General features: G+C 51.4%; 1 protein-coding gene across 1 annotated transcript in view; it reads left to right on the top strand.

The window, feature by feature from the left end:
- POLN (DNA polymerase nu) overlaps positions 1-24781 on the top strand; it is a 100255-nt gene that overhangs the window by 47501 nt on the left and 27973 nt on the right. The window contains exons 12-14 of the mRNA XM_080666475.1: positions 5069-5125; positions 6151-6204; positions 6719-6784. Coding sequence (XP_080522601.1) covers positions 5069-5125; positions 6151-6204; positions 6719-6784 — 177 coding nt within the window. The remainder of the gene's footprint in view (positions 1-5068; positions 5126-6150; positions 6205-6718; positions 6785-24781) is intronic.

A 24781-nucleotide genomic window follows, 5' to 3' on the forward strand; every position in this document is an offset into this window, starting at 1 on the left:
AGCCTGGCCAGTGTGGCTCAGTGGTTGAACCTCGACCTATGAACCAGGAGGTCCCTAGTCCGATTCCTGGTCAAGGGCACATGCCCGGGTTGCGGGCTCGATCCCCAGTGGGGCAGAGGGGGCGTGCCGGAGGCAGCTAATCAATGATTCTCTCTCATCACTGATGTTTCTCTCTCTCTCCCCCTCTCCCTTCCTCTCTGAAATCAATAAAAACACATTTTTTAAAAAAGAGAGAGAAACCATGTCACTCCTGTGACGTGAATTGCCCGTGGCTTTCTGTGACACTTAGAATAAAACCCTGGCTCTGGAGCGTGGCCCCCGCCTGTGCGACCGTCCGGCGCTGCCCCTTCTCTGGCCTCGCTCCTTCCGCACTCGGGGCGCCCCGCCTCCCGAGCTCGCCTGCTGCCGGGGTGTCTGCACAGCCCTGGCCTCCTCCGGAGACTCTTCCCCCGGTTCCCCAGGCCCGCTGCACGCTGTCCGCTTCAGCACTGCTCAGAACCCCTCCGGTCACAGCACTGTGAGGCTCGCTACAGCCCGTTTCTTCACCTTCATTGCCTTTCTGCCTTTCTTCCTATTTTAAATTTTTGACAGTATTACAGATGTCTCCCATTCCCCCACCTCGGCTCCCCTCCGCCCAGCCCCTCCTCCTCCCCCCAGGTCTTCACCGCCCTAGCCTTCATGTTCCTACACACACTCGCCGTTTCCTACAGGTACCGCAGCTGCTCGCTTATTCCACTAGGATGTGGGCGGCCCGCGCCAAGCCCTCCGCTGGCTGGTCCACTCCACCCCAGAACCAGGCAGCCTGGAGCTGGCGCCAGGGGGCTGAGCTGGTGGCTGTGGTGTGTTCTCGCCCTGGCGGCAGGGGGCGGGGCCCAGCTGAGGCCCTGGTGTGGATTCCAGCCGCCTGGTGGCTGAGAGGGCTGGGTGGCGCCTGGGGAGGCCGCACCTGCGCGGGGTCCTGGGCGGAGTCATTCTCCATCCTGGCACCAGCCGGCAGGGTCGCCCTTCCCTGCTGCTGCGAGTGCTGCTCCGAGACAGCCCACAGCGGAAGGAGGGGAAGTAGCTTCTCGGGTGTAGGGGTGCTTTGTGGACGGAATTCAGACGGTGACCTTACTTTCCCCCAAAACACGAGGGCCCTAAGTCATACTAGCCTAACTCTGTTTTCCTGGACAAGTCGTGCTAGTCTGTGCGTTAGAAGAGATGAGTGTTTTGCCCTGGCTGGCTTGGCTCAGTAGTTAGAGCGTTGGCCCTTGAACCAAAGGGTCGCGAGTTCGATTCCCGGTCAAGGGCACGTTCCTGGGTTGCAGGCCTGATCCCCGCTCGGTCCAGGAGCAGGCGGGAGGCAACCAATGGATGTGTCTCTCACATCGATGTTTCCCTGTCTCTCTACCCCCTCCTTCCTCCCTTCCATTCTCTCTAAAAAAAAAAAAATCAATGGAAAAATACCCTTGGGTGAGGACTAAAAACAAACAACAAAAAAAGATGAACTTTTACTAGGCAACCCGTGCACACGGTTCTAAATTCAAAATTAAGCCTCCTCTCCACTTCCTCCACCCTCCCTCAGACTTCAGGTAAGTGGTCAGCCTGGAAGGCCGCGTACAGCACGGCTGTGTCATAGATACGGTGAGGCGCGGGCGAGAGGGGGTGCCAGCGGGGGGCCGCAGGGAGAGGGGGAGAGAAGAGTGTGGGGCCGGGTGCCAGCGGGAGTGTTTGATGGAGCCCGCGGAGCGGCGGGCGCTGTGGCCTCTGCCCGGATCGTTGACCAACTCCGGTCCGGCTTTATCGAGGTCCGGAGATCCAACCCTTCATTCTTTTCCAGGTCCTCGGGGCCTCTTCTCCGTCCACAGGCAGCCCCGCTCAGAAAGCTCTCTGGCGAGTCAGGTATCAGGGTGAGGAGAGCGCGCTGATCTGAAGCAGTGTTTTGGGCTGAGTGTTTCCATGCACTTTCCTCTCCCCCAGGAGTAGCTTTTCTAAGAAGAGGGCCGCTGGTTACACTGAGTCAGGACCCTCCCGGCCGTGCCAGCTCCCAGCCCAGTGCAGTTCACGCCTCCCCCCTCAGTCTTCCTGTGAGACACACCTCCGGGGCCCACACACTACAATGGTCAGAGCACCCGTCCCCAGACTGGTTCACAGATTTAAAACGATCCTCAGGGAAACCTTGGCAGACATTTTTTGTAGAATCGACAAGCTGCTTCCCAAATTAAAGAGAAATGCGAAAACTAGGAACGGAGATAATCTTGGGAGATACAGCACTATTGGAAGATGGAGTCTGTTGACAGCAAGACGAAGCACAAAGCCATGGAGACGGCCGGGATCAATCCGCACAAGGTGGCGTCGATTCCAGGGAAAACGCACAGACCAGGGCCGGGCGGAGAAGCCACGAGCGGGCCTCCCTGGGCGGGTGAACCCTGACCTCTCAGAGGCTGCGCTGCGAAGCCGTGAGCGGTAGGTTGGCGACACACAGGATCAGGGGCCAGAGCCTCTGGGCCCTGCTTCACATCCTACCCAGAAATAAACACCGAGCGAATTGTATAGCCCCGTAGACAAGGCACAGCAGTGAGGACTGTAGAAGATGCCACAGAGAGTATCCTCAAGACCTTGGTGTGGCAGACATTCTGAGACCGGACCCAGAATGCATAACCACGAAGACAGGTTGAGACATTGGCCGGCCGTGCAGTGAAGAACCTCTGTTCATGAAAAGACGCCACTACACAGGCGAAGGCAGGCCTCCCAGCGAGACGGCGTTTCCAGTCCACACGGAAGAAAGCCCGTCCAGCTGGCGGGTGCCCACAAATCCAGGAGAAGCAGACACAGCGGTTTCCCAGGGGCCGAGGTCATGCACAGGGTCAACGGCAGCCGATACACAGTCGGTCCGTACACACGGCGTGCTGCTCGGCCGCCTCGGTCACTGGGGCATACACACCAGCAGCCCAGGGAGACATGGCTCACTTTCCCAGGACGGCGGGGATGCGGGCAGGGCAGCACGCGTGACCGGAGACGCGGGCACGGGCTCCCGGCTGCTGATGACCTGCTGGACGGTCCCGGCTGCAGGCGGCCCGGCCACCTCACGCCTGCTTGTGTGTGCGCTCAACGGCTGCGGATGCCATTCCCAAAACTGAGCCGTGTGTCCACCGCCCCGCCACGGCGCCCTCCACCGCGGCCTGGTGCGGAAAACCACACATCTGTCCATGGTGGAGGGAGAAGTATTGACCTGCCTTCAAACAACCAGCATTACACGTCCATGGCATAGACTTCCCACGCGACATGGGCGAGCCATAGCCATCACGCTGACCACAGAAGCCACACAGAGAACTTGCCCTGAGGAACAGCGGCCGGGGAGGGGCGGGGGGTGGTAGAGGCCGGGCTGGTGGGGGCAGGGCCTGAGTGTTCCCTCCGGGCGAGCCCAGGCGTGTTCACTCTAACAAGTCGTGTTCTTATGAGCTTGTACTCTGCTGTATGTCATATTTCGACTTTTAAAAATTAACTTGAAAATCCTTAATCATGTTCCGATGTTACCTCCCTGACTCCATGCCCAGCTCTCTGCGATTCAGGTGTTGGCTGTTCCTGAACCATCAGGTTACATGTTTGTAGGCATTTCCCCAGTTTTCTCTGCCATGAGGAAGAATCACTGATCGGCTGCCTCCCGCACGCCCTCCACTGGGGATGGAGCCCACAACCCAGGCATGTGCCTTTGAACCCAAGACCCCTCCGTCCGCAGGCCAACGTTCTATCCACTGAGTCAAACCAGCCAGGGCTGCCATGTGGTATCCTATCTAATAAAGAGGGAATATGCTAATTAACCATCACTCCGTCACAAAGGTGGCTGCACCCACAGCTGAGGCCAAGTTCCCATAAGGAGCCTTAATGAGCAATCAGCAGGGACCTGAGGCTGCGCCCCCCTGCCTGGCGGGGCTTGACAGGACCTTAAGGTGCACCCCCAGTGCTGGGTTGGGGGAACTCAGGCCGCGCCCCCCGCCCAGGGGGGACCTGAGGCTGCACCCCCCTGCCGATGGGGCTTCACAGGGGACCTGAGGCTGTTCCCTGCTTCCGCTGCTGGGCCGGGGGACCAGAGGCTGCGCCTCCCCCCCCCCGCCTGGCGGGGCTTGACGGGGGACCTCAGGCCATGCCCCCCACCCAGCGGGGCTTGACAGGGGATCTCAGGCCATGTTCCACACCTGGCGGGGCTTGAAGGGGGACCTCAAGGCACGCCCCCCCACCCCGGTCTGGGCTGGGGGACCTCAGGCCATGCCCCCCGTCCTGGCGCTGGGCCAGGGGACCTGAGGCTACATTCCCTGCCCGGTGGGTCTTGACAAGGGTGGGACTAGCCAGGTCTGGATCTATCCCAATGAGGAGGGTGGAGGGGGGCGGCCGGGTCTGGGTCTCACGTGATTTTGAGGTGCATGTGGGTGGGCGGGGACTTGACTCTGGGTCCCGTGGTGTGCCCCAGATTCTGACAGGAGGAAGGTTTTCATATACATTTTACTAATTTTCTTTCATCTCTGACACTTCTATTATAGAGAAAGGGCAATAGCAATATTAAATTATTTCCTCTAATTAATCCCCTTTTAATGTGCACGGATTTTGTGCACCAGGCCACTAGTTTTTAAAATAAGTTTTAGAGAGAGGAAGGGGGAGAGAGAGAATGAGAGAGACATGGAGGTGAGAGAGCAGCATCGGTCAGTTGCCTCCCGTATGCAGCTGGACCAGGATAGAACCCGGTTTGTGCCCAGACCCGGAATCACCGCCGCCTTTTGGTGCCGGGATGACACTCCAAGCAGCTGAGCCACACCAGCCATGTGGTGTCCCACACGCCCTGGCTGTAGAGTCACTCATCAAAGCCTCATCCCGCTCATGCGAGGTGCCTTTAGCGCCCTGGGGAAAGCAGCGATCTCGTAAGGGATTGTGGCAGGGCGCCTGCTAAGCTGGGTTGCTTATGAATCTTCATTTTGGAAAATATGCTCAATGGAGACCATTTTCTTATTAGGACTTTCTCTGGCTAAAAATGAGTGTCTGAAATGTTAAGCTTCAATGAATGACTATATTAATAATATTTACTCTCATTTTTTAGTTAAATGCTCTGCAAGCCCTCCATCCATTACCCAAGATCATTTTGGAATACAGGCAGGTAAGTTCATGTCTTAATAAGTTGGTGACGAAGGGGAAGCTTATGGCACCGGCTCTGTTGATGGAAATCCGTAGTCGCGGAGGCAGCCCCGACGAGGCCCCGAAGGGGATGGAGTAGTCCAGGTTGACCTGTGTTCGCACTGCTCGCTGGCACCCTGGCATGGTGTCGCCCGCCTACAGCACTGAGGGAGGGGCTGGCGAACGCTCGGAAGGAAGGAGTTGGCGTGTCTGTGACAGCGTGATGTGCCCTCCGTCAGTCCGCCGCCTCCGGGCCCAGGGCAGGCTGGAGCGTGGCTCCGCGGGGGCGTTCTACCTCTGCGTTCACGTTCGCCGGTCGCTGACACGCCCCTTCCCTCCCGGCTGCGCTGGTGCTCTCTGCTCCCGCACCTGCCAGCCGTTCTGCTGTTCTTGAACCACATGTCGCTCTCGCATGGCTAGTCCATCGGGGTCTTTTTGTTCGTTACTTTTTTTAATGGATTTTGATTGATTTCAGAGAGGAAAAGAGAGGGAGGGAGATAGAAACATCAATGATGAGAGGGAATCATTGATCGGCGGCCTCCTGCACGCCCCTAGCCCAGAGGTCGACGCTCAACCACTGAGCCGCGCCCGCCGGGCGGTACCACCGTTTTTTATTTATTGAGCCCATGGCCTGCTGTCTGCCAGGGCTGGCAGCTGCTAGAGAGCATGTGGTCGCACCTGCCCTTGTCCTTGCAGTAACGGAAGGAGGAAGGAGGACTGAGAGGGGCACCATGGGGCCCGGGGGTGCAGGGGGCGGGCGGGAGCACACCTGATCCTCATCACTGTCCTGTGAGAGCATGGCTCCAGAATAACAGATACACACAGAAGTGGGGGGGACCCCCTTCTTGGCAGTCACTGTGGTTTAATTCTGGCCACAGGCCACTCCAGGGTCCCGGGTCGTCTCGGTGGCATCGGCGGTGGGTGCCCAGCACTGGGTGGCACGCGGCGCTGATGCTCGCTCCTGCTTAACTACTCTAGCCGAGAGGGTGGCTCTTGTCTCTGTCACAGGTTCACAAGATCAAGTCAACCTTCGTGGACGGGCTGCTCGCCTGCGAGAACGAGGTACCGAGGCTGGAGCGTTAGGGGTGTGGGTACCTGTGAGTTCACAAGGAGCGGGAGTCCTTAAAGTTGGGTTGGTGGTGAAACAGGCTAATAAACTGGAGTGTGAGCCGCGATTGTGCTGGGACTCGGGCCTCTTTAGAAGCACTGCACCCGGGAGCGGGGCCCAGCGCTCACCCCCGTGGCTGCAGCTCACTTCGCCACCGCTGCCAGGAGGCCTGCACTCAGAGACGTCCTGCCACTCCTCTGAGGACACACAGCTTGTGCGGGATGCTCAGCCCCCCTCGGGCCCGCCTTGAGCCCCGCGGTCCCGCTGCAGTTTCCCCGCGGGCGAGGGGACATCTCGCCCACCCGACCACAGGGACCACAGTCGGCAGCATCTGACCCCAGGAGTCAGGCGGGCGAGGGCCTCTGGACCAGCAGGGAGTGGTGTCTGCAGGGGAGGGACCGAAGGGCGCAGCGTGCTCTCGACTTCACGTGGCATTGCCAGGGCTCACCCCGATTCCTTCTGGTAAAGGGCGCCATCTCCTCCACGTGGAACCAGACGGGGACGGTGTCCGGAAGGCTCTCCGCCAAGCAGCCGGTAGGTTCGCTCCTTGCCAAACACCAGTTTCTGTTCCTCAGAGGGGCCCCCAGGAAGACAGAGTGACCGTGTTTACCCCTCCCCCCATATGCTTAGAGCGGATTTCCTTCTGTTTCTTCACTCAGCTAATGTTTATTTAGCACCTACTATGTGTTGGGAACGCAGTGGGGGACAAGACACGAGGTCGTTGTGTCTTGAGTATTGAGCTAGTGAGGGGCTCTCCCGCCCAGAGCGTCATTCTCTCGGACACCCGTCCCACCCCCGTCGTTTTCAGGTTTGTACTGACCAGGTGGCTCCTGGTTCCCAGGAACGGGCTGAAGGAGCTGATGCGCTGAGGCCCCACCCACCTTGGGGTGCAAGGCTGCCTCTGAGGAAGAGCTACAGATGCCCCTGGATTGGGGGTGCAGGCTTAGTAACACTGAAAGCAATTCGCTGTTTAAATGGTTTTATGTCTCTGAATTAAAGACAGCTCGTTACTGATTTCTCATTACAGGAAGTTCCGAAGGTACAGAAGAGAAATGTAGAAAAAACTAGCGAAAGCCCCCCGCGTCCCACCCGCCGCAGAGTTAGCTGTGGCTGCCTTTTGGTGTCTGTCCTTCCAGAGTCTTTGCTAAGCTCATGTATTTATAAAATACAACTTATCTACAAAAATAAAACTATGCTTTGCCCTGGCCGGTTTGGCTCAGTGGAGAGAGCGTTGGCCTGCGGACCAAAGGGTCTTGGGTTTGATTCTGGTCAAGGGCACGTACCTCGGTGGCAGGCTCCTCCCCGGCCCGGGCTCTGGTCAGGGCTCATGCAGGAGGCAACCCATCGATATTTCTCTCACATCGATATTTCTCTCTGTCTTTCCCCCTCTCTTCCACTCACTCTAAAAATAATAATAATAAATAATAATAAATAAAACTATGCTTTTACTTTATGCTTTTAATTTTATTTAAGACTAGAGGCCCAGTGCACGAAATTCGTGCACGGGGGTGTGTGTCCCTCAGCCCAGCCTGCACCCGCTCCAATCTGGGACCCTTCGAGGGATGTCCAACTGCCTGTTTAGGCCCGATCCCAGCAGGATCGGGCCTAAACGGGCATTCGGACACCCCTCTCACAATCCAGGACTGCTGGCTCCCAACTGCTTGCCTGCCTGCCTTCCTGATTGCCCCTAACCGCTTCTGCCTGCCAGCCTGATCACCCCCTAACCACTCCCCTGCCAGCATGATTGCCCCTAACTGCCCTCCCCTGCAGGCCTGGTCACCCCTAACTGCCCTCCCCTGCAGGCCTGGTCACCCCTAACTGCCCTCCCCTGCAGGCCTGGTCTCCTCCAACTGCTCTCCCCTGCAGACCTGGGTCCCCCCCCAACTGCCCTTCCCTGCAGGCCCGGTCGCCCCCAACTTCCCTCCTCTGCCGGCCTGGTCACCCCTAACTGCCCTTCCCTGCTAGCCATCTTGTGGCGGCCATCTTGTGTCCACATGGGGACAGCCATCTTGTGTGTTGGAGTGATGGTCAATTTGCATATTATTCTTTTATTAGATAGGATAGAGGCCTGGTGCACGGGGGGGGGGGGGGGTTGCCCTGAAGGGTGTCCCGGATCAGGGTGGGGGTTCCCTGGGGGTGTGGGGTGGCCTGGGTGAGGGGCCTGTGGTGGTTTGCAGGCCGTCCGCGCCCCCTGGTGACCCAAGCGGAGGCCCTGGTATCTGGGATTTTTTTATCTTCTACAATTGAAACTTTGTAGCCTTGAGAGGAGGCCAAGGCAGGCCAGGAAGCTTGGCTTCCTCCATCGCTGGGGGCAACCCAAGCCTCCTGCTCTCTCCAGCTCCGTGGCTGCTGCCATTTTTGTTGGGATTTATTTATCTTCTATAATTGAAACTTTGTAGCCTGGAGTGGAGGCCTGGGCCGGCCAGGGTGTGCAGGAAGCTTGGCTTCCTCCATTGCTGGGGAAACCCAAGTCTCCTGCTCGCTCCGTGGCTGCAGTGATCTTGGTTGGGTTAATTTGCATACTCACTCCTGATTGGCTGGTGGGCATGGCTTGTGGGTGTAGCGGAGGTGTGGTCAATTTTCATATTACTCTTTTATTAGGTAGGAAGTCTTGATATTATATACCAATATTTACCTGGATCTATATTTAAATTTAAATAATTGAATTATTTAAGCATATATCAAATATGTGAATTATTTCAATATACACTTTAACACGACTGGGGTGGCGCAGTGGTTGAGCATTGACCTATGAACCAGGAGGTCACAGTTTGATTCCCAGTCAGGGCACATGCCTGGGCTGCAGGCTCGATCCCCAGTGGGGGCTGTGCAGGAGGCAGCCGATCAATGATTCTCTCTCATCATTGATATTTCTCTCTCTCTCTCCCTCTCCCTCCCTCTCTGAAATGAATAAAAATAAATATGCACTGTAGAATATACGCATAGGAATACATGCTCCTGGTAAAGAAATTCAGGTGATGTGGAGGGTTATAAAGTGGAAGCGTGAGCCCGTCCCTCGATAGTGCACGTGTCTGTCCCACGGGTCCCCTCGGTGCACGGTCTGGACTGCATCCTGCCAGGCCAGCACCTGGGACTGGGCAGGCTGACCCTGGGCGCTGCCGGAGCGGTGGCTGTGGGTGCAGGACGCCATCTGAGGACTCTCGAGTCACCGGCTGGGTCTTGAGCCTCGAACCCATTCTTGAAGGGTCTTATCTTGGACATCCCACTTTAGAGTGCTCTTCTGTGGCCTTCATCCCGCTGGCTGGTACCAGCGCTAACACCGGTACTAATGCTAATGCTAATTCTAACTAACACGACCTCATCCGGAAGGTACTGCATCCGCTGCCCGTCAGTCAACCTCTCGGCCTGCTAAGCCCGCCGCACCCTTTCTCTTGGTTGATGCCACATCTCATAGAGGAGCTATCCAGGAATTCTACCGGGAAAGCTGACTTTTCGATACTGTTATGAATTGTTTCAGTTCCCAAGTGTTCATTGCTAGTATATAGATATGCAATTGATTTTTTAAATGTTTTTATTGTTTTTAACTATATTTTTATTGATTTGGGAGTGGGAGAGAGAGATAGAAACATCACTGGAGATCGAGCCTGCAACCCAGGTATGTGCCCTGTCGGAGAATTGAACTAGGGACCTTTTGGTTCCGGGGTGGATGCTCCACCACTGGGCCACACTGGCTGGGCTACAGCTGATTTTTATATTTTGATTTTGCATCCTGCAACCTCAGTTCTAATAACTTCGTTGCAGATTCCATCTGGTTTTCGATAGAGATTATCATGTCATATACAGAAAGTCTTAGTTCTTCCTTTCCAGTATGGATTCCTTTTCTTTCTCTTTCTTGCTTGATTATACTAACCAGAACACTCTGTGCCATGTTGAATAGAAGTGGTGAGAGCAGACATCTTGTCCTGTTATTACTGATGTTAGAGGAAAACACTCAGTTTCACTGGTAAGAATGCTGTAGCTGTAGGTTTTACATACGTACCCTACCCAGCTTCAGAACATTCTCTTCAAATAACAACTTGCTGTGTTTTTATCTAGAAACTGGATTTTGTAAAAAAAAAAAAAAAAAAAAAAAAAAAAAAAAAAAAAAAAAACAAAAAAAACAAAAACAACAACAATTGCCTCTATTAAGATGATCATGTGGTTTTTTCTTCTTAAATTTGTTAATATAATGGATTACACCAATAGATTTTCTTTTTTTATTTAATAAATCTTTATTGTTCAGATTATTACAATTGTTCCTCTTTTTACCCGCAATAGCTCCCCTCCACCCAGTTCCCACCCTACACTCTGCCCTTACCGCCCCCCACTGTCCTCATCCATAGGTGTACGATTTTTGTCCAGTCTCTTCCCGCACCCCCCACACCCCTTTCCCCCCGAGAATTGTCAGTCCACTCCCTTTCTATGCCCCTGATTCTATTATATTCACCAGTTTATTCTCTTCATCAGATTTTTTATTCACTTGATTTTTAGATTCACTTGTTGATAGGTATGTATTTGTTGTTCATAATTTTTATCTTTACCTTTTTCTTCTTCTTCCTCTTCTTAAAGAACACCTTTAAAGCATCTCATATAATACTGGTTTGGTGGTGATGAACTCCTTTAGCTTTTTCTTATCTGTGAAGCTCTTTATCTGACCTTCACTTCTAAATGATAGCTTTGCTGGGTAGAGTAATCTTGCTTGTAGGTTCTTGCTATTCATCACTATGAATATTTCTTGCCACTCCCGTCTGGCCTGCATAGTTTCTGCTGAGAAATCAGCTGACAGTCGTATGGGTGCTCCCTTGTAGGTAACTAACTGTTTTTCTCTTGCTGCTTTCAATATTCTCTCTTTGTCTTTTGCCCTTGGCATTTTAATTATGATGTGTCTTGGTGTGGTCCTCTTTGGATTCCTTTTGTTTGGGGTTCTCTGCGCTTCCTGGACTTGTAAGTCTATTTCTTTCACCAGGTGGGGGAAGTTTTCTGTCATTATTTCTTTTTTTTTTTTTTAAATATATTTTATTGATTTTTTACAGAGAGGAAGGGAGAGTGATAGATAGTCAGAAACATCGATGAGAGAGAAACATCGACCAGCTGCCTCCTGCACACCTCCCACTGGGGATGTGCCTGCAACCAAGCTACATGCCCTTGACCGGAATCAAACCTGGGACCCTTCAGTCCGCAGGCTGACGCTCTATCCACTGAGCCAAACCGGTTTTGGCTCTGTCATTATTTCTTCAATAGGTTTTCAGTATCTTGCTCTCTCTCTTCTTCTGGCACCCCATAATTCAGATGTTGGTACACTTGAAGTTGTCCCAGAGGCTCCTTACACTATTTTCATATTTTTGGATTCTTTTTTCTTTTTTCTTTTCCGGTTAGGTGATTTTTGCTTCTTTGTATTTCAAATCTTTGACTTGATTCTTGCGATCCTCTAGTCTGCTGTTGGATCTCTGTATATTATTTTTTATTTCAGTCAGTGTATGCTTAATTTCTAGTTGGTCCTTTTCCAAATCCTCAAGGGTCTTGCTAAATTTATCGACCTTTTCTAGAAAATTCTTGAAAAACCTTATAACTGTGGTTTTGAACTCTATATCCAGTCATTTTCTTTCCTCCATTTCTTTCATTTGTGACCTGTTTCTTTGTCTCCGCATTTTGGCTGCTTCCCTGAGTTGATAGAGTGGCTTTGTGTACTAGGTGTCCTCTAGGGCACAGTGGCTCAGCCTCCCCAGTTACCTGAGGTGGACACTCTTGGTGCACCCCTTTGTGGGCTGTGTGTGTACAGCCTTGTCGTAGTTAAGCCTTGATTGTTGGTCTCACTGGGAGGAATTGACCTCCAGGCCAATTGGCTGTGAGGATCAGCTGTGTCTACGCTGGGAGAACTTCTGTGCTGGAGACACCCTTATGAGACAAGAATTGCAAAAGCCTCTGTGCTCAGCTTGGATGGGGCGGAGTCTCAGGGCAGAGCAGACAGCAATGGCTTCCCGTCAGCCCTGCCCTAAGAGGCCCCTGGGTCTCAGTGTCCCGTGTTAATCGCTGCAAGCCCCTCTGAGAGAAAGTCGCCCTCGAGTTCCGCCCACTGCCAGACAGTCCTCTTTCTCCCCGAATGAGTCTGGGTCTCCAGAGTCTTGCTCAGAACTGGAGTTCAGAGCAGTTGGGAGCTTTTGTCTCCCTCCCTATTAAGAAAGCCAGCCGCGTACTCAGTTGCCAGCCCTCTCCGCACGCGCCTCTGTACCTCTGCCTTCTGCAGCTCCTCTGAGTCTCAGTGTGCCTTTCTCTTTCCTTCTAGTTGTAGAATTTCCACTCAGCCAGCTTTCCTGTGGTTCTGGATGGTGTCCGTTTTGTCTTTTAGTTGTAGTTTTGAAATTGTTGTGCGAGGCAGCAGTTTAGGTGTTTACCTATGCCACCATCTTAGTTTCTCCTACACCAATAGATTTCAAATGTTAAACCAACCCTCCAGTCCTGGAATAAAGCTTATTTGGTCTTAATGTATGTATTGTGTGTGTGTGTGTGTGTGTGTGTGTGTGTGTGTGTGTAATATCCTTTATATATATCCTTTATATGTATCTATATATCCTTTACATACACTGAGTGTCCAGATTATTATGATCTCTGAACACACATGCCTGGGTTGCGGGCTTGATCCCCATTAGGGGACGTGCAGCAGGAGGCAGCCAATCAATGATTTGTTCTCATCATTGATGGTTCTATCTCTCTTTCTCTCTCCCTTCCTCTCTGAAATCAATAAAGATATATTTAAAATAAATAAATTGTTAATTTATGGGTATAAAGCGGTTCATAGCATTCCTTTATTCTTCTCATACGTGTAGTGAGGTCTCCTCTCTCATTGCTGACATGGGTAATTTGTGTCTTCTCACTTTCCCCCCATGATCAGGTTTTGGTTTCATTGATTTTCTACTTTTTGTTTTTGTTTTTATTGACTTATGCTTTGATATTTGTCATTTCCTTTCTTCTGCTTGCTTTGGGTTTAATCGGCTCTCCCTTTTATAGTTTCTTAAGGTAGAAACTGAATTTATTGATTTGAAGCCTTTCTTTTTTTTTATTTACAGCCACTCGGTGCAATAAACGTGTCCCCGCGTACTTCTTTCTGGTATTCAGTAAATGCTGTATGTTGTATTTTCATTTTCATTCAGTTCAAAAAACTAGTGCCCTGGCCAGGAAGCTCCGTGCTCCGTTGGTTAGAGCGTTGTCCCGATGCCGAGGTTCAGGCTCCATCCCTGGTCAGGGCTCATACAAGGAGCAGCAGCGAATCCATAAATCAGCGGAGCGGCAAGTCAGTCTTCCTCTCCTCCTCTCTCCCTAAAGTCAATCAGTAAATGAAAATTTAGAAAAACTATCTAGTGACGCTTTCTATGTCTTTTTTTTACTTATGGATTATTTGTAAGTTTGTTATTCAGTTTTTAAGTATCTTTCTGTTAAGGATTTCTAATTTAATTCCATGGAGGTCAAAGCATATACTTCGTAGGACTCAATCCTTTTACATGACTCACACTTGCTTTATGGCCCATAAAATGGTCTGTCTGGATGCCTGCACCTGAAAAGCGGGTGCATTCCGTCATGGGGTGGAATGGCCTCCAAGTTCCAGTCAGGTCAGCGTGGGTGGTAGTGGGTCCTCGTCTCTCATACCCTTGCAGGCTTCCTGTCTGCGCAGGTGCTAAACTCTTCAACCGCAGCACGAAGTTTCCTTCTCCTTGCCGTCGTCACTCTTCCATCGCCCTGTAGTTTGTCCTTCATGTATTTGAAGCTCTTTTATTAGGGGCAGCAATGTTCAGGATTGTTATATCCTCCTGAGGAATTTACCCATTATTTCTGTGAAATGACCTTTTTATTTAAAAAATATATATATATAGATTGATTTCGGAGAGGAAGGGAGAGAGAGAGAGATAGAAACATCAGTGATGAGAGAGAATCATCGATCGGCTGCCTCCTGCTTGCCCCGTCCTGGGGATCAAGCCCACAACCTGGGCATGTGCCCTTGGCCAGAATAGAACCCGGACCCTTCAGTCCCCAGGCCAACGCTCTGTCCACTGAGCCAGACCGGCCAGGGCCACTTTATATTTCTTACAGTGTGGGGCTGATAGTGGTGAGTTCATTCAGCTTCTGTAGGTCCAAAAACGCCTTTCTCTCACCTTTGGTTTTAGGAGTTATTTTTGTGAGGTGTGACGTTCTCAGGTGGAAGTTTTTCTGCCAGGACTTTAAAGAGGTTCCTCTCTTCTCACGCTGTTTCTTATAAGAACTGCTGTCGTCATTATCTTTGTTTCTCTCTACATAACGTGTCTTTTTCTTGGCTGTTGTTCGATTTTTCTTATGATCGCTAGTTTTGAAGATGTTGATTATGATGTCCCTTGGTGTAATATTTTTCTTCCTCCTGTGTTCGGGGTGCACTTTTATTGTTCTGTTCTTCCCCTCTCCTCTCCTCTCCTCCCCTCCCCTCCCCTCTCTCCTCCCTTCCCCTCCCCTCCTCTCCTCTCCTCTCCTCTCCTCTCCTCTCCTCTCCTCTCCTCTCCTCTCCTCTCCTCTCCTCTCCTCTCCCCTCCTCTCCTCTCCCCTCCCCTCCTCTCCCCTCCCCTCCCCTCCCCTCCCCCCTCCCCTCCCCTCTCCCCTCCCCTCCCCTCCCCCTCCCCTCCCTCCCCTCCTCTCCCCTCCCCTCCCCTCTCCCCTCCCCCTCCCCTCCCTCCCCTCCTCTCCCCTCCCCTCCCCTCTCCCCTCCCCACCCCTCCCCCCTCCCCTCCCTCCCCTCCCCTCCCCTCCCCCCTCCCCTCCCTCCCCTCCCCTCCCTTCCCCTCCCCTCCTCTCCGCCCTCCCCTCCCTCCCCTCCCCTCCCCTCCTCTCCTCTCCCCTCCTCGGGAACACCACTAGATTGCATGTGCTCAGTCATTTGAGCTTTCCCGTAGCTCACTGAAGCTCACTTTTCTTCTCTTCCTTGGGTATTCTTTCCCTTTTAATTTGGATCCTTTCGACTGCTATGTCCTGTGGCTCACTCATCTTTTGCCACCTCAGACCTAATGTTAATCCACGGGGTGTATTTTTCATGTTAAACATTACAGTTTTCATTTCCAGACATTCAGTTTGGATCTTCTTTATGTCATTCACAGCTCTACTTAATTGTTCAATATATTGAATGCAGTTATGGTAACTGTTTTGTTTTACTGTCCTTATCTGTCATTTCAACATCTGTGTCCAGTCCTGGCCCATTTGGCTCAGTGGATAGAGCGTTGGCCTGCGGACTGAAGGGTCCTGGGTTCGATTCCCGTCTAGGGCACATACCTCGGTTGCAGGCTCCCGGCCCTGGTCAGGGGCATGGGTCCTGGTTGGGGGCATGCAGGAGGCAGCCAATCGATGTGTCTCTCTCACATCAATGTTTCTCACTGGCTCTCCCTCTCCCTTCACTCTCTCTAAAAGTCAATGGAAAAATATCCTCGGGTGAGGATTAAAAATAAAAAACAAATGAAAACCATGTGTGTGCAGTAGGTTAGTAGGTGGTGACGCCGCTGCTCCTGTGGAGGCCTGGTCATCTTCGTCTGGATGCCAGCCATGGTGGAGTGTCGGGCGTTGGGGCGTGGGCCTCGTGGGGTTCCTGGGACTGTTCCTGAGCTCTCCCGGGACGAGCACCCTGTCTCGGGCGCAGTGCATTGCTTCCTGGTCTTTGATGACGTCCGAGGCAGGTGCACTGCTTCCTGGTCTTTGATGACGTCCGAGGCAGGTGCATTGTTTCCTGGCCTTTGATGACGTCCGAGGCGGGTGCACTGCTTCCTGGTCTTTGATGACGTCCGAGGCAGGTGCACTGCTTCCTGGTCTTTGATGACGTCCGAGGCGGGTGCACTGCTTCCTGGTCTTTGATGACGTCCGAGGCGGGTGCACTGCTTCCTGGTCTTGGATGACGTCCGAGGCAGGTCCAGGAAAGGGAATTGCTGCACCTGGCTCTCCCCACTCCCGAGGACAGGCCTTCCTGCGCCTTCTGCCCTCGCCCCAGGAACTGGGAGTTTTCCGGGAATGGCGCGGGGACAGGAACGACTCCTGGCCCTGGCCGAGTGTCCTGCGCCGTGTCCTGGCCCTGGGGCCGGGCTCTCCCGCCTGGGAAGCTCCTCAGTGCGTGCGCTGGCCGTTCCCTGCCGGCACTCAGCCCCCTGCGCTCCGGGGGCCCACGGTGGCCTGGCCGCCTCGTGGCAGGTGGGAGCCCTTGCCCTTCACCTGTGTGCTCTCCAGCTGCACGTGGCGGCGCCCCAACGGTGTCCCAGCCCGAGGGCACCCGCATTCTGCGCCCCCTGGGCACGGAGCTCAGCAGTCACTGGCTCCCTCAGAGCGCGGCCCCCTGTCCCCCCAGGAAGCCTGTGCGCCTCCATCCCCAGCTCAGCCCTGCGCTCCGGCCGCCCTGCACGCAGCTTCCCGCCCGCTCACGGCGACCTCCCAGCCTGGCTCTGTGCCCCGAACATGGCGGGTTCCGAGCACTTCTTGTTTGTTGTTTTGTTTTAAAATATGTGTTTGTTGATTTTCAGAGAGGAAGGGAGAGGGAGAGAGAGAAACTTCAATGATGAGAGCATCATGGATCGGCTGCCTCCTGCACGCCTCCCACTGGGGATCCAGCCTGCAACCCGGGCCTGTGCCCTGCCCGGGAATCGAACCCGTGGCCTCTTGGTTCCTGGGTTGACGCTTAACCACTGAGCCGCCCAGCCGGGCGGTACCGAGTACTTACTGGCTGAGAGCCTGGACGTGTGACCCCCTCCTGGGGGTCTCTGTGCGTCAGCGTCCTCTGGGGGGACCCTGGTCCCGCGGGCGGCGTGTGGGCAGCGTGGCGCTCTGCCCCTGGGGGGAGGGCCGGGGGGTTGTTTGTCTCACGCGCCTCTCCCCGGACTCAGGTGCGCCGGGCTCAGCCCTCAGTCCTGCTGGGCCGTCCCCTGTGGCTCTCAGGCTCCGCCAGAGCCTTCTCCTGGGAGCGCTGGGACCTTTGCTCTCCGAGCCTCGCCAGGAGCCACATTCCTACCCCCATCACCCAACCCCCCTTATCGGGCGGCGTTGGATGTCCCGCTCGAGTTTCCGCGGGGACAGGCTGCTTTTGTCTGTGTCCTCGTTTCACTGCGACCCCTGGTGACCCTGCCCAGCACCGATCAACACGGAGAAATTCAGAGTGGCTGACCCTTCACCTCGTAGTTGTACGAATTCCTTAGTAAGAGCCCTCCCTTCCCTTCTAGGTTAGTTTGGGGCTTTTTTTTCTTTCCATTTTTTTTTTAAAATATATTTTATTGATTTTTTACAGAGAGGAAGAGAGAGGGATAGAGAGCTAGAAACATCGACGAGAGAGAAACATTGATCAGCTGCCTCCTGCACACCCCCTACTGGGGACGTGCCCGCAACCAAGGCACATGCCCCCGACCGGAATCGAACCTGGGACCTTTCAGTCCGCAGGCCGACGCTCTATCCACTGAGCCACACCGGTTTTGGCTTCTTTCCATTTTTAATGTTACGGTTTAAAATGTAGCGGGGAATCGTGCTTTGTGAGTGTTTCCCCGACGTTTCCTTTACTTCCCTAACTGCACGGGGACATTTTGTCAGCGTTCATACTAGCTCTTCGGTACCTGACTACGTGGGGCCAGGTCAAGATGTTGCCGCTGCCGAAACCGGTTTGGCTCAGTGGATAGAGCATCGGCCTGCGGACTGAAGGGTCCCGGGTTCGATTCCGGTCAAGGGCATGTACCTTGGTTGCGGGCACATCCCCAGTAGGGAGTGTGCAGGAGGCAGCTGATGGATGTTTCTCTCTCATCGATGTTTCTATCTCTCTATCCCTCTCCCTTCCTCTCTGTAAAAAAATTAATAAAATATATTTAAAAAAAAAAAAAAAAGATGCTGTCGCATCGTGGTTAATGCTTTGATGCGATTTGTGATGGCTGACCCTTCGTGCTTTCCCTCACCTTCGAGCCGTCACTCTGTCACGCCTGGAGCCTTGAGCCACCTGCTCCAGCCCAGCCTCTGTCGGGTAGCGGCTGGTTGATTCCACCTCCCAGACCTGTCTGTCACAGCCTGTCTGACCCCGTCCTCCCTCCCAAAGCTCAGCTCCACGTCCTCTTCCAGGGAAAATGCTATGGAGCCCACACTGCCCGGTGTGTGTCCATCGCCTGCTCAAAAGCTCAGGCGCCCGGGCGGGGCTCAGGGGTTGAGCGTTGACTTGTGAGCCAGGAGGTCACGGTTCGATGCCCCGTCAGGGCACGTGCCCGGGTTGCGGGCTCCATCCCCCCCAGTGGAGGGTGTGCAGGAGGCAGCCGATCCATGATTCTCTCTCATCAGTGATGTTTTTCTCTCCCTCTCCCTTCCTCTCTGAAATCAATAAAAATATATTTTTTAAAAACTTAAACATTACTTGGTACCTTCCAAGCCCCTGCTCTTCTGTCCCCAAGTGTGTTCTTCTCACACTGCTTCCCTCTCATCCCAAACTCAGTGTTGATCATCCATCTTGACATGTCCCCTTAAGGAACAGGTGGGATTCTGTGCTGCTTTCAAACTTGACGTCCATGGCCTGGCCGTGGGCGGGTAAGGAGGACCTGGGCGTGTCCCCAGCGTGGCCTGGCCGTGGGTGGGTAAGGAGGACCTGGGCATGTCCCCAGCGTGGCCTGGCCGTGGGCGGGTGGCGCTCAGTCCCCCTGCAGCGCCCCTCGCTCTCGCTGCCCCACGTGTGCCGTGGCGTTTTACGGGCCGCTGGCTGGGTGAGTGTGGATGGCTGCCTTCCTGCGGTTGGATTTGCCTGGTTCATCGCTAACGGGGCAGGCTCGTTTTCAGCTGGTCACTCGTGTTGCTTGAGTGACGTGCCTGTTTCTCTCGGTGGCCGTTTCCGCTTTAGTGGTCTGTCTTTTGTTAACATGTGCGTGTACTTCGTGTGTTGCAGACACTGCTCCTGGTTGCCTGTATCAGGCCCTCCTCCCAGCCTCCGGCCGGCGTTCGGGTTTTCTTGCCGTCGCAGCTGCGTCTCGGTTGCAGAGGCTTTCTGCTTTACCGCCACCACGTGTGTCGTCTTTCTTCACGGCCGTGCTCTTCTGTGTCTTTTCAGGACCTGTTCCTTCCGCGGGAATCCTAGACACTCTACTTCCCCTGTAACGGTTTTATCTGTGCTTTGGGTTTGTAACCCCCCTTGGGTTTGCCTGCATGTAGATGGAGGCCGCGTGCTGAGGGGTTCCCGGTGGAGGGCCGCTCGCTGTGACTTAGGTCGTTCGTAAGCCTCCATCACAGGCGAGTTCGGGTGAACGCGTGGCCCCGTCTAGGCGCCCAGCGCCGTGCCCTGGCTTCCGCGTCCTCCCCTCACCGTCTTCGTCGGTGGCAGCTTCATTGCAGCCGTGCATTCCGGAGCATCCTCGAGCGACCTGTCACGTCCCGCCTGCTCTGTGACCGCCTTCCTTCTGCCGCAGCTCCTGGAGCCACTGCACCCGTTTGTCCCGGGGGTGAGCAGCACCTACGAGGTGACACGCAGTCACTAAGTGTTCTCGAAGGAGGAAAGGAGATCGGAGGCTTAAACCTGAACTGGCGGGCGTTACGTACAGCTCATGCGCTGTTGGGAGGAAACATGTGAGGGCGTGATAAGCAGTGTTAGCTCTTACAACCGTGTTCATTGGGTAAAGGCATTGCCTCCAGTGGTTTGTGCGGTAGGGCAGTGCTCATTGTCCGGGGCTGAGTGTGTGCGTTTGATCTCGTGGCTCAGTCACATGGCCGGCCCCTGTGCCCCCCCCCCCCCCCGCCCCTCAGCTCTCTGCCTCAGCGTCCCGGCAGGTCTTGGGGATACCTCCTTCGTTCCTCTCCAGCGGAGATGCACGTGTCTCTCCATGCAGCTTCCCGGAGTGGAGGAGGCGGCCTCTTCCGCGGAGGCCTCGCAGGTCCGTTTCCCATCTTCGGGGGAGGCTGAGCCCACGGCCCTGGGGACGGAGTGACTGGGTGGGCCGCACTCGTCATCCCGCTAGGCCGCCCCTCTGCTCCTGCTTCGCCCAGTGGCTTTTATCCTGAATGGACACTTGGTCCTGTCGGTGCTTCTTCTGCATCCATTGAGATGACCACGTGAAAGTCCTTTCATCTGTTTGGGTGGGGACAACGCTGATCGATTTTTCAAATGCTGACCCAGGCCCGGCTGGCGGTGGGATGGATCCCCTCGGTCGTGCTGGGCTGTTCCTGCCGGGGTTCGAGTGCTGGTACTTCGCTCAGGATCGCTGTGTCTGTGGTCCTGGGGGACATTGGTCTGCAGTTTTCTGGAAATGGTTTGTCTGGGTTTGCTGTTAGGGTGTTGCTGGCCTCACAAAGTGACTTAGGAAGGGTTTCCTCCCCGTTTGTTTTCTGGTAGAGATGGTGTAGAATGGTATTATTTATTCCTTACGTCTGTGGTAGACTTCACCGTTAAACCACCTGGTAGAGATGATGTAGAATGGTATTACTTATTCCTTACGTCTGTGGTAGAATTCACCGTTAAACCATCTGGTAGAGATGATGAAGAATGGTATTACTTATTCCTTACGTCTGTGGTAGAATTCACCATTAAACCATCTGGTAGAGATGGTGTAGAATGGTATTATTTATTCCTTACGTCTGTGGTAGAATTCACCATTAAACCATCTGGTAGAGATGATGAAGAATGGTATTACTTATTCCTTACGTCTGTGGTAGAATTCACCATTAAACCATCTGGTAGAGATGGTGTAGAATGGTATTATTTATTCCTTACGTCTGTGGTAGAATTCACCATTAAACCACCTGGTAGAGATGATGTAGAATGGTATTATTTATTCCTTACGTCTGTGGTAGAATTCACCGTTAAACCATCTGGTAGAGATGGTGTAGAATGGTATTACTTATTCCTTACGTCTGTGGTAGAATTCACCGTTAAACCACCTGGTAGAGATGGTGTAGAATGGTATTATTTATTCCTTACGTCTGTGGTAGAATTCACCGTTAAACCATCTGGTAGAGATGGTGTAGAATGGTATTATTTATTCCTTACGTCTGTGGTAGAATTCACCGTTAAACCACCTGGTAGAGATGATGTAGAATGGTATTACTTATTCCTTACGTCTGTGGTAGAATTCACCGTTAAACCATCTGGTAGAGATGATGTAGAATGGTATTATTTATTCCTTACGTCTGTGGTAGAATTCACCATTAAACCATCTGTAGAGATAATGTAGAATGGTATTACTTATTCCTTACGTCTGTGGTAGACTTCACCGTTAAACCATCTGGTAGAGATGATGTAGAATGGTATTATTTATTCCTTACGTCTGTGGTAGAATTCACCATTAAACCATCTGGTAGAGATGGTGTAGAATGGTATTACTTATTCCTTACGTCTGTGGTAGACTTCACCGTTAAACCACCTGGTAGAGATGATGTAGAATGGTATTATTTATTCCTTACGTCTGTGGTAGAATTCACCGTTAAACCATCTGGTAGAGATGGTGTAGAATGGTATTACTTATTCCTTACGTCTGTGGTAGACTTCACCGTTAAACCATCTGGTAGAGATGATGTAGAATGGTATTATTTATTCCTTACGTCTGTGGTAGAATTCACCATTAAACCATCTGGTAGAGATGGTGTAGAATGGTATTACTTATTCCTTACGTCTGTGGTAGACTTCACCGTTAAACCACCTGGTAGAGATGATGTAGAATGGTATTATTTATTCCTTACGTCTGTGGTAGAATTCACCGTTAAACCATCTGGTAGAGATGGTGTAGAATGGTATTACTTATTCCTTACGTCTGTGGTAGACTTCACCGTTAAACCATCTGGTAGAGATGATGTAGAATGGTATTATTTATTCCTTACGTCTGTGGTAGAATTCACCGTTAAACCATCTGGTAGAGATGGTGTAGAATGGTATTACTTATTCCTTACGTCTGTGGTAGAATTCACCGTTAAACCATCTGGTAGAGATGGTGTAGAATGGTATTACTTATTCCTTACGTCTGTGGTAGACTTCACCGTTAAACCATCTGGTAGAGATGATGTAGAATGGTATTATTTATTCCTTACGTCTGTGGTAGAATTCACCGTTAAACCATCTGGTAGAGATGGTGTAGAATGGTATTACTTATTCCTTACGTCTGTGGTAGACTTCACCATTAAACCACCTGGTAGAGATGATGTAGAATGGTATTATTTATTCCTTACGTCTGTGGTAGAATTCACCGTTAAACCACCTGGTAGAGATGATGTAGAATGGTATTATTTATTCCTTACGTCTGTGGTAGACTTCACCGTTAAACCATCTGGTAGAGATGATGTAGAATGGTATTATTTATTCCTTACGTCTGTGGTAGAATTCACCATTAAACCACCTGGTAGAGATGATGTAGAATGGTATTACTTATTCCTTACGTCTGTGGTAGAATTCACCGTTAAACCATCTGGTGGAGATGATGTAGAATGGTATTATTTATTCCTTACGTCTGTGGTAGAATTCACCATTAAACCACCTGGTAGAGATGATGTAGAATGGTATTACTTATTCCTTACGTCTGTGGTAGAATTCACCATTAAACCATCTGGTAGAGATGATGTATAATAGTATTATTTATTCCTTACGTCTGTAGTAGAATTCACCATTAAACCATCTGTAGAGATGATGTAGAATGGTATTATTTATTCCTTACGTCTGTGGTAGAATTCACCATTAAACCATCTGGTAGAGATGATGTAGAATGGTATTATTTATTCCTTACGTCTGTGGTAGAATTCACCATTAAACCATCTGGTAGAGATTATGTAGAATGGTATTATTTATTCCTTACGTCTGTGGTAGAATTCACCGTTAAACCACCTGGTAGAGATGGTGTAGAATGGTATTACTTATTCCTTACGTCTGTGGTAGAATTCACCATTAAACCATCTGGTAGAGATGGTGTAGAATGGTATTACTTATTCCTTACGTCTGTGGTAGAATTCACCGTTAAACCATCTGTAGAGATGATGCAGAATGGTATTATTTATTCCTTACGTCTGTGGTAGAATTCACCATTAAACCATCTGGTAGAGATGATGTAGAATGGTATTATTTATTCCTTACGTCTGTGGTAGAATTCACCGTTAAACCATCTGGTAGAGATGATATAGAATGGTATTACTTATTCCTTACGTCTGTGGTAGAATTCACCGTTAAATCACCTGGTAGAGATGATGTAGAATAGTATTACTTATTCCTTACGTCTGTGGTAGAATTCACCATTAAACCATCTGTAGAGATGATGTAGAATGGTATTACTTATTCCTTACGTCTGTGGTAGAATTCACCGTTAAACCACCTGGTAGAGATGGTGTAGAATGGTATTACTTATTCCTTACGTCTGTGGTAGAATTCACCATTAAACCATCTGGTAGAGATGATGTAGAATGGTATTACTTATTCCTTACGTCTGTGGTAGAATTCACCTTTAAACCATCTGGTAGAGATGGTGTAGAATGGTATTATTTATTCCTTACGTCTGTGGTAGACTTCACCATTAAACCATCTGGTAGAGATGATGTAGAATGGTATTATTTATTCCTTACGTCTGTGGTAGAATTCACCATTAAACCATCTGGTAGAGATGGTGTAGAATGGTATTACTTATTCCTTACGTCTGTGGTAGACTTCACCGTTAAACCACCTGGTAGAGATGGTGTAGAATGGTATTATTTATTCCTTACGTCTGTGGTAGAATTCACCATTAAACCACCTGGTAGAGATGATGTAGAATGGTATTATTTATTCCTTACGTCTGTGTTAGAATTCACCGTTAAACCATCTGTAGAGATGATGTAGAATGGTATTATTTATTCCTTACGTCTGTGGTAGAATTCACCGTTAAACCACCTGGTAGAGATGATGTAGAATGGTATTACTTTTTCCTTACGTCTGTGGTAGAATTCACCGTTAAACCACCTGTAGAGATGGTGTAGAATGGTATTACTTATTCCTTACGTCTGTGGTAGAATTCTCCGTTAAACCACCTGGTAGAGATGGTGTAAAATGGTATTACTTATTCCTTATGTCTGTGGTAGACTTCACCGTTAAACCATCTATAGAGATGATGTAGAATGGTATTACTTATTCCTTACGTCTGTGGTAGAATTCACCGTTAAACCATCTGGTAGAGATGGTGTAGAATGGTATTACTTATTCCTTACGTCTGTGGTAGAATTCACCGTTAAACCACCTGGTAGAGATGGTGTAGAATGGTATTATTTATTCCTTACGTCTGTGGTAGAATTCACCGTTAAACCATCTGTAGAGATGATGTAGAATGGTATTATTTATTCCTTACGTCTGTGGTAGAATTCACCGTTAACCACCTGTAGAGATGGTGTAGAATGGTATTATTTATTCCTTACGTCTGTGGTAGAATTCACCGTTAAACCACCTGTAGAGATGGTGTAGAATGGTATTACTTATTCCTTACATCTGTGGTAGAATTCACCGTTAAACCATCTATAGAGATGGTGTAGAATGGTATTATTTATTCCTTACGTCTGTGGTAGACTTCACCGTTAAACCATCTATAGAGATGGTGT

Source organism: Plecotus auritus (assembly GCF_963455305.1).
Source record: "Plecotus auritus genome assembly, chromosome: 1".
NCBI classification, from domain to species: Eukaryota; Metazoa; Chordata; class Mammalia; order Chiroptera; family Vespertilionidae; genus Plecotus; species Plecotus auritus.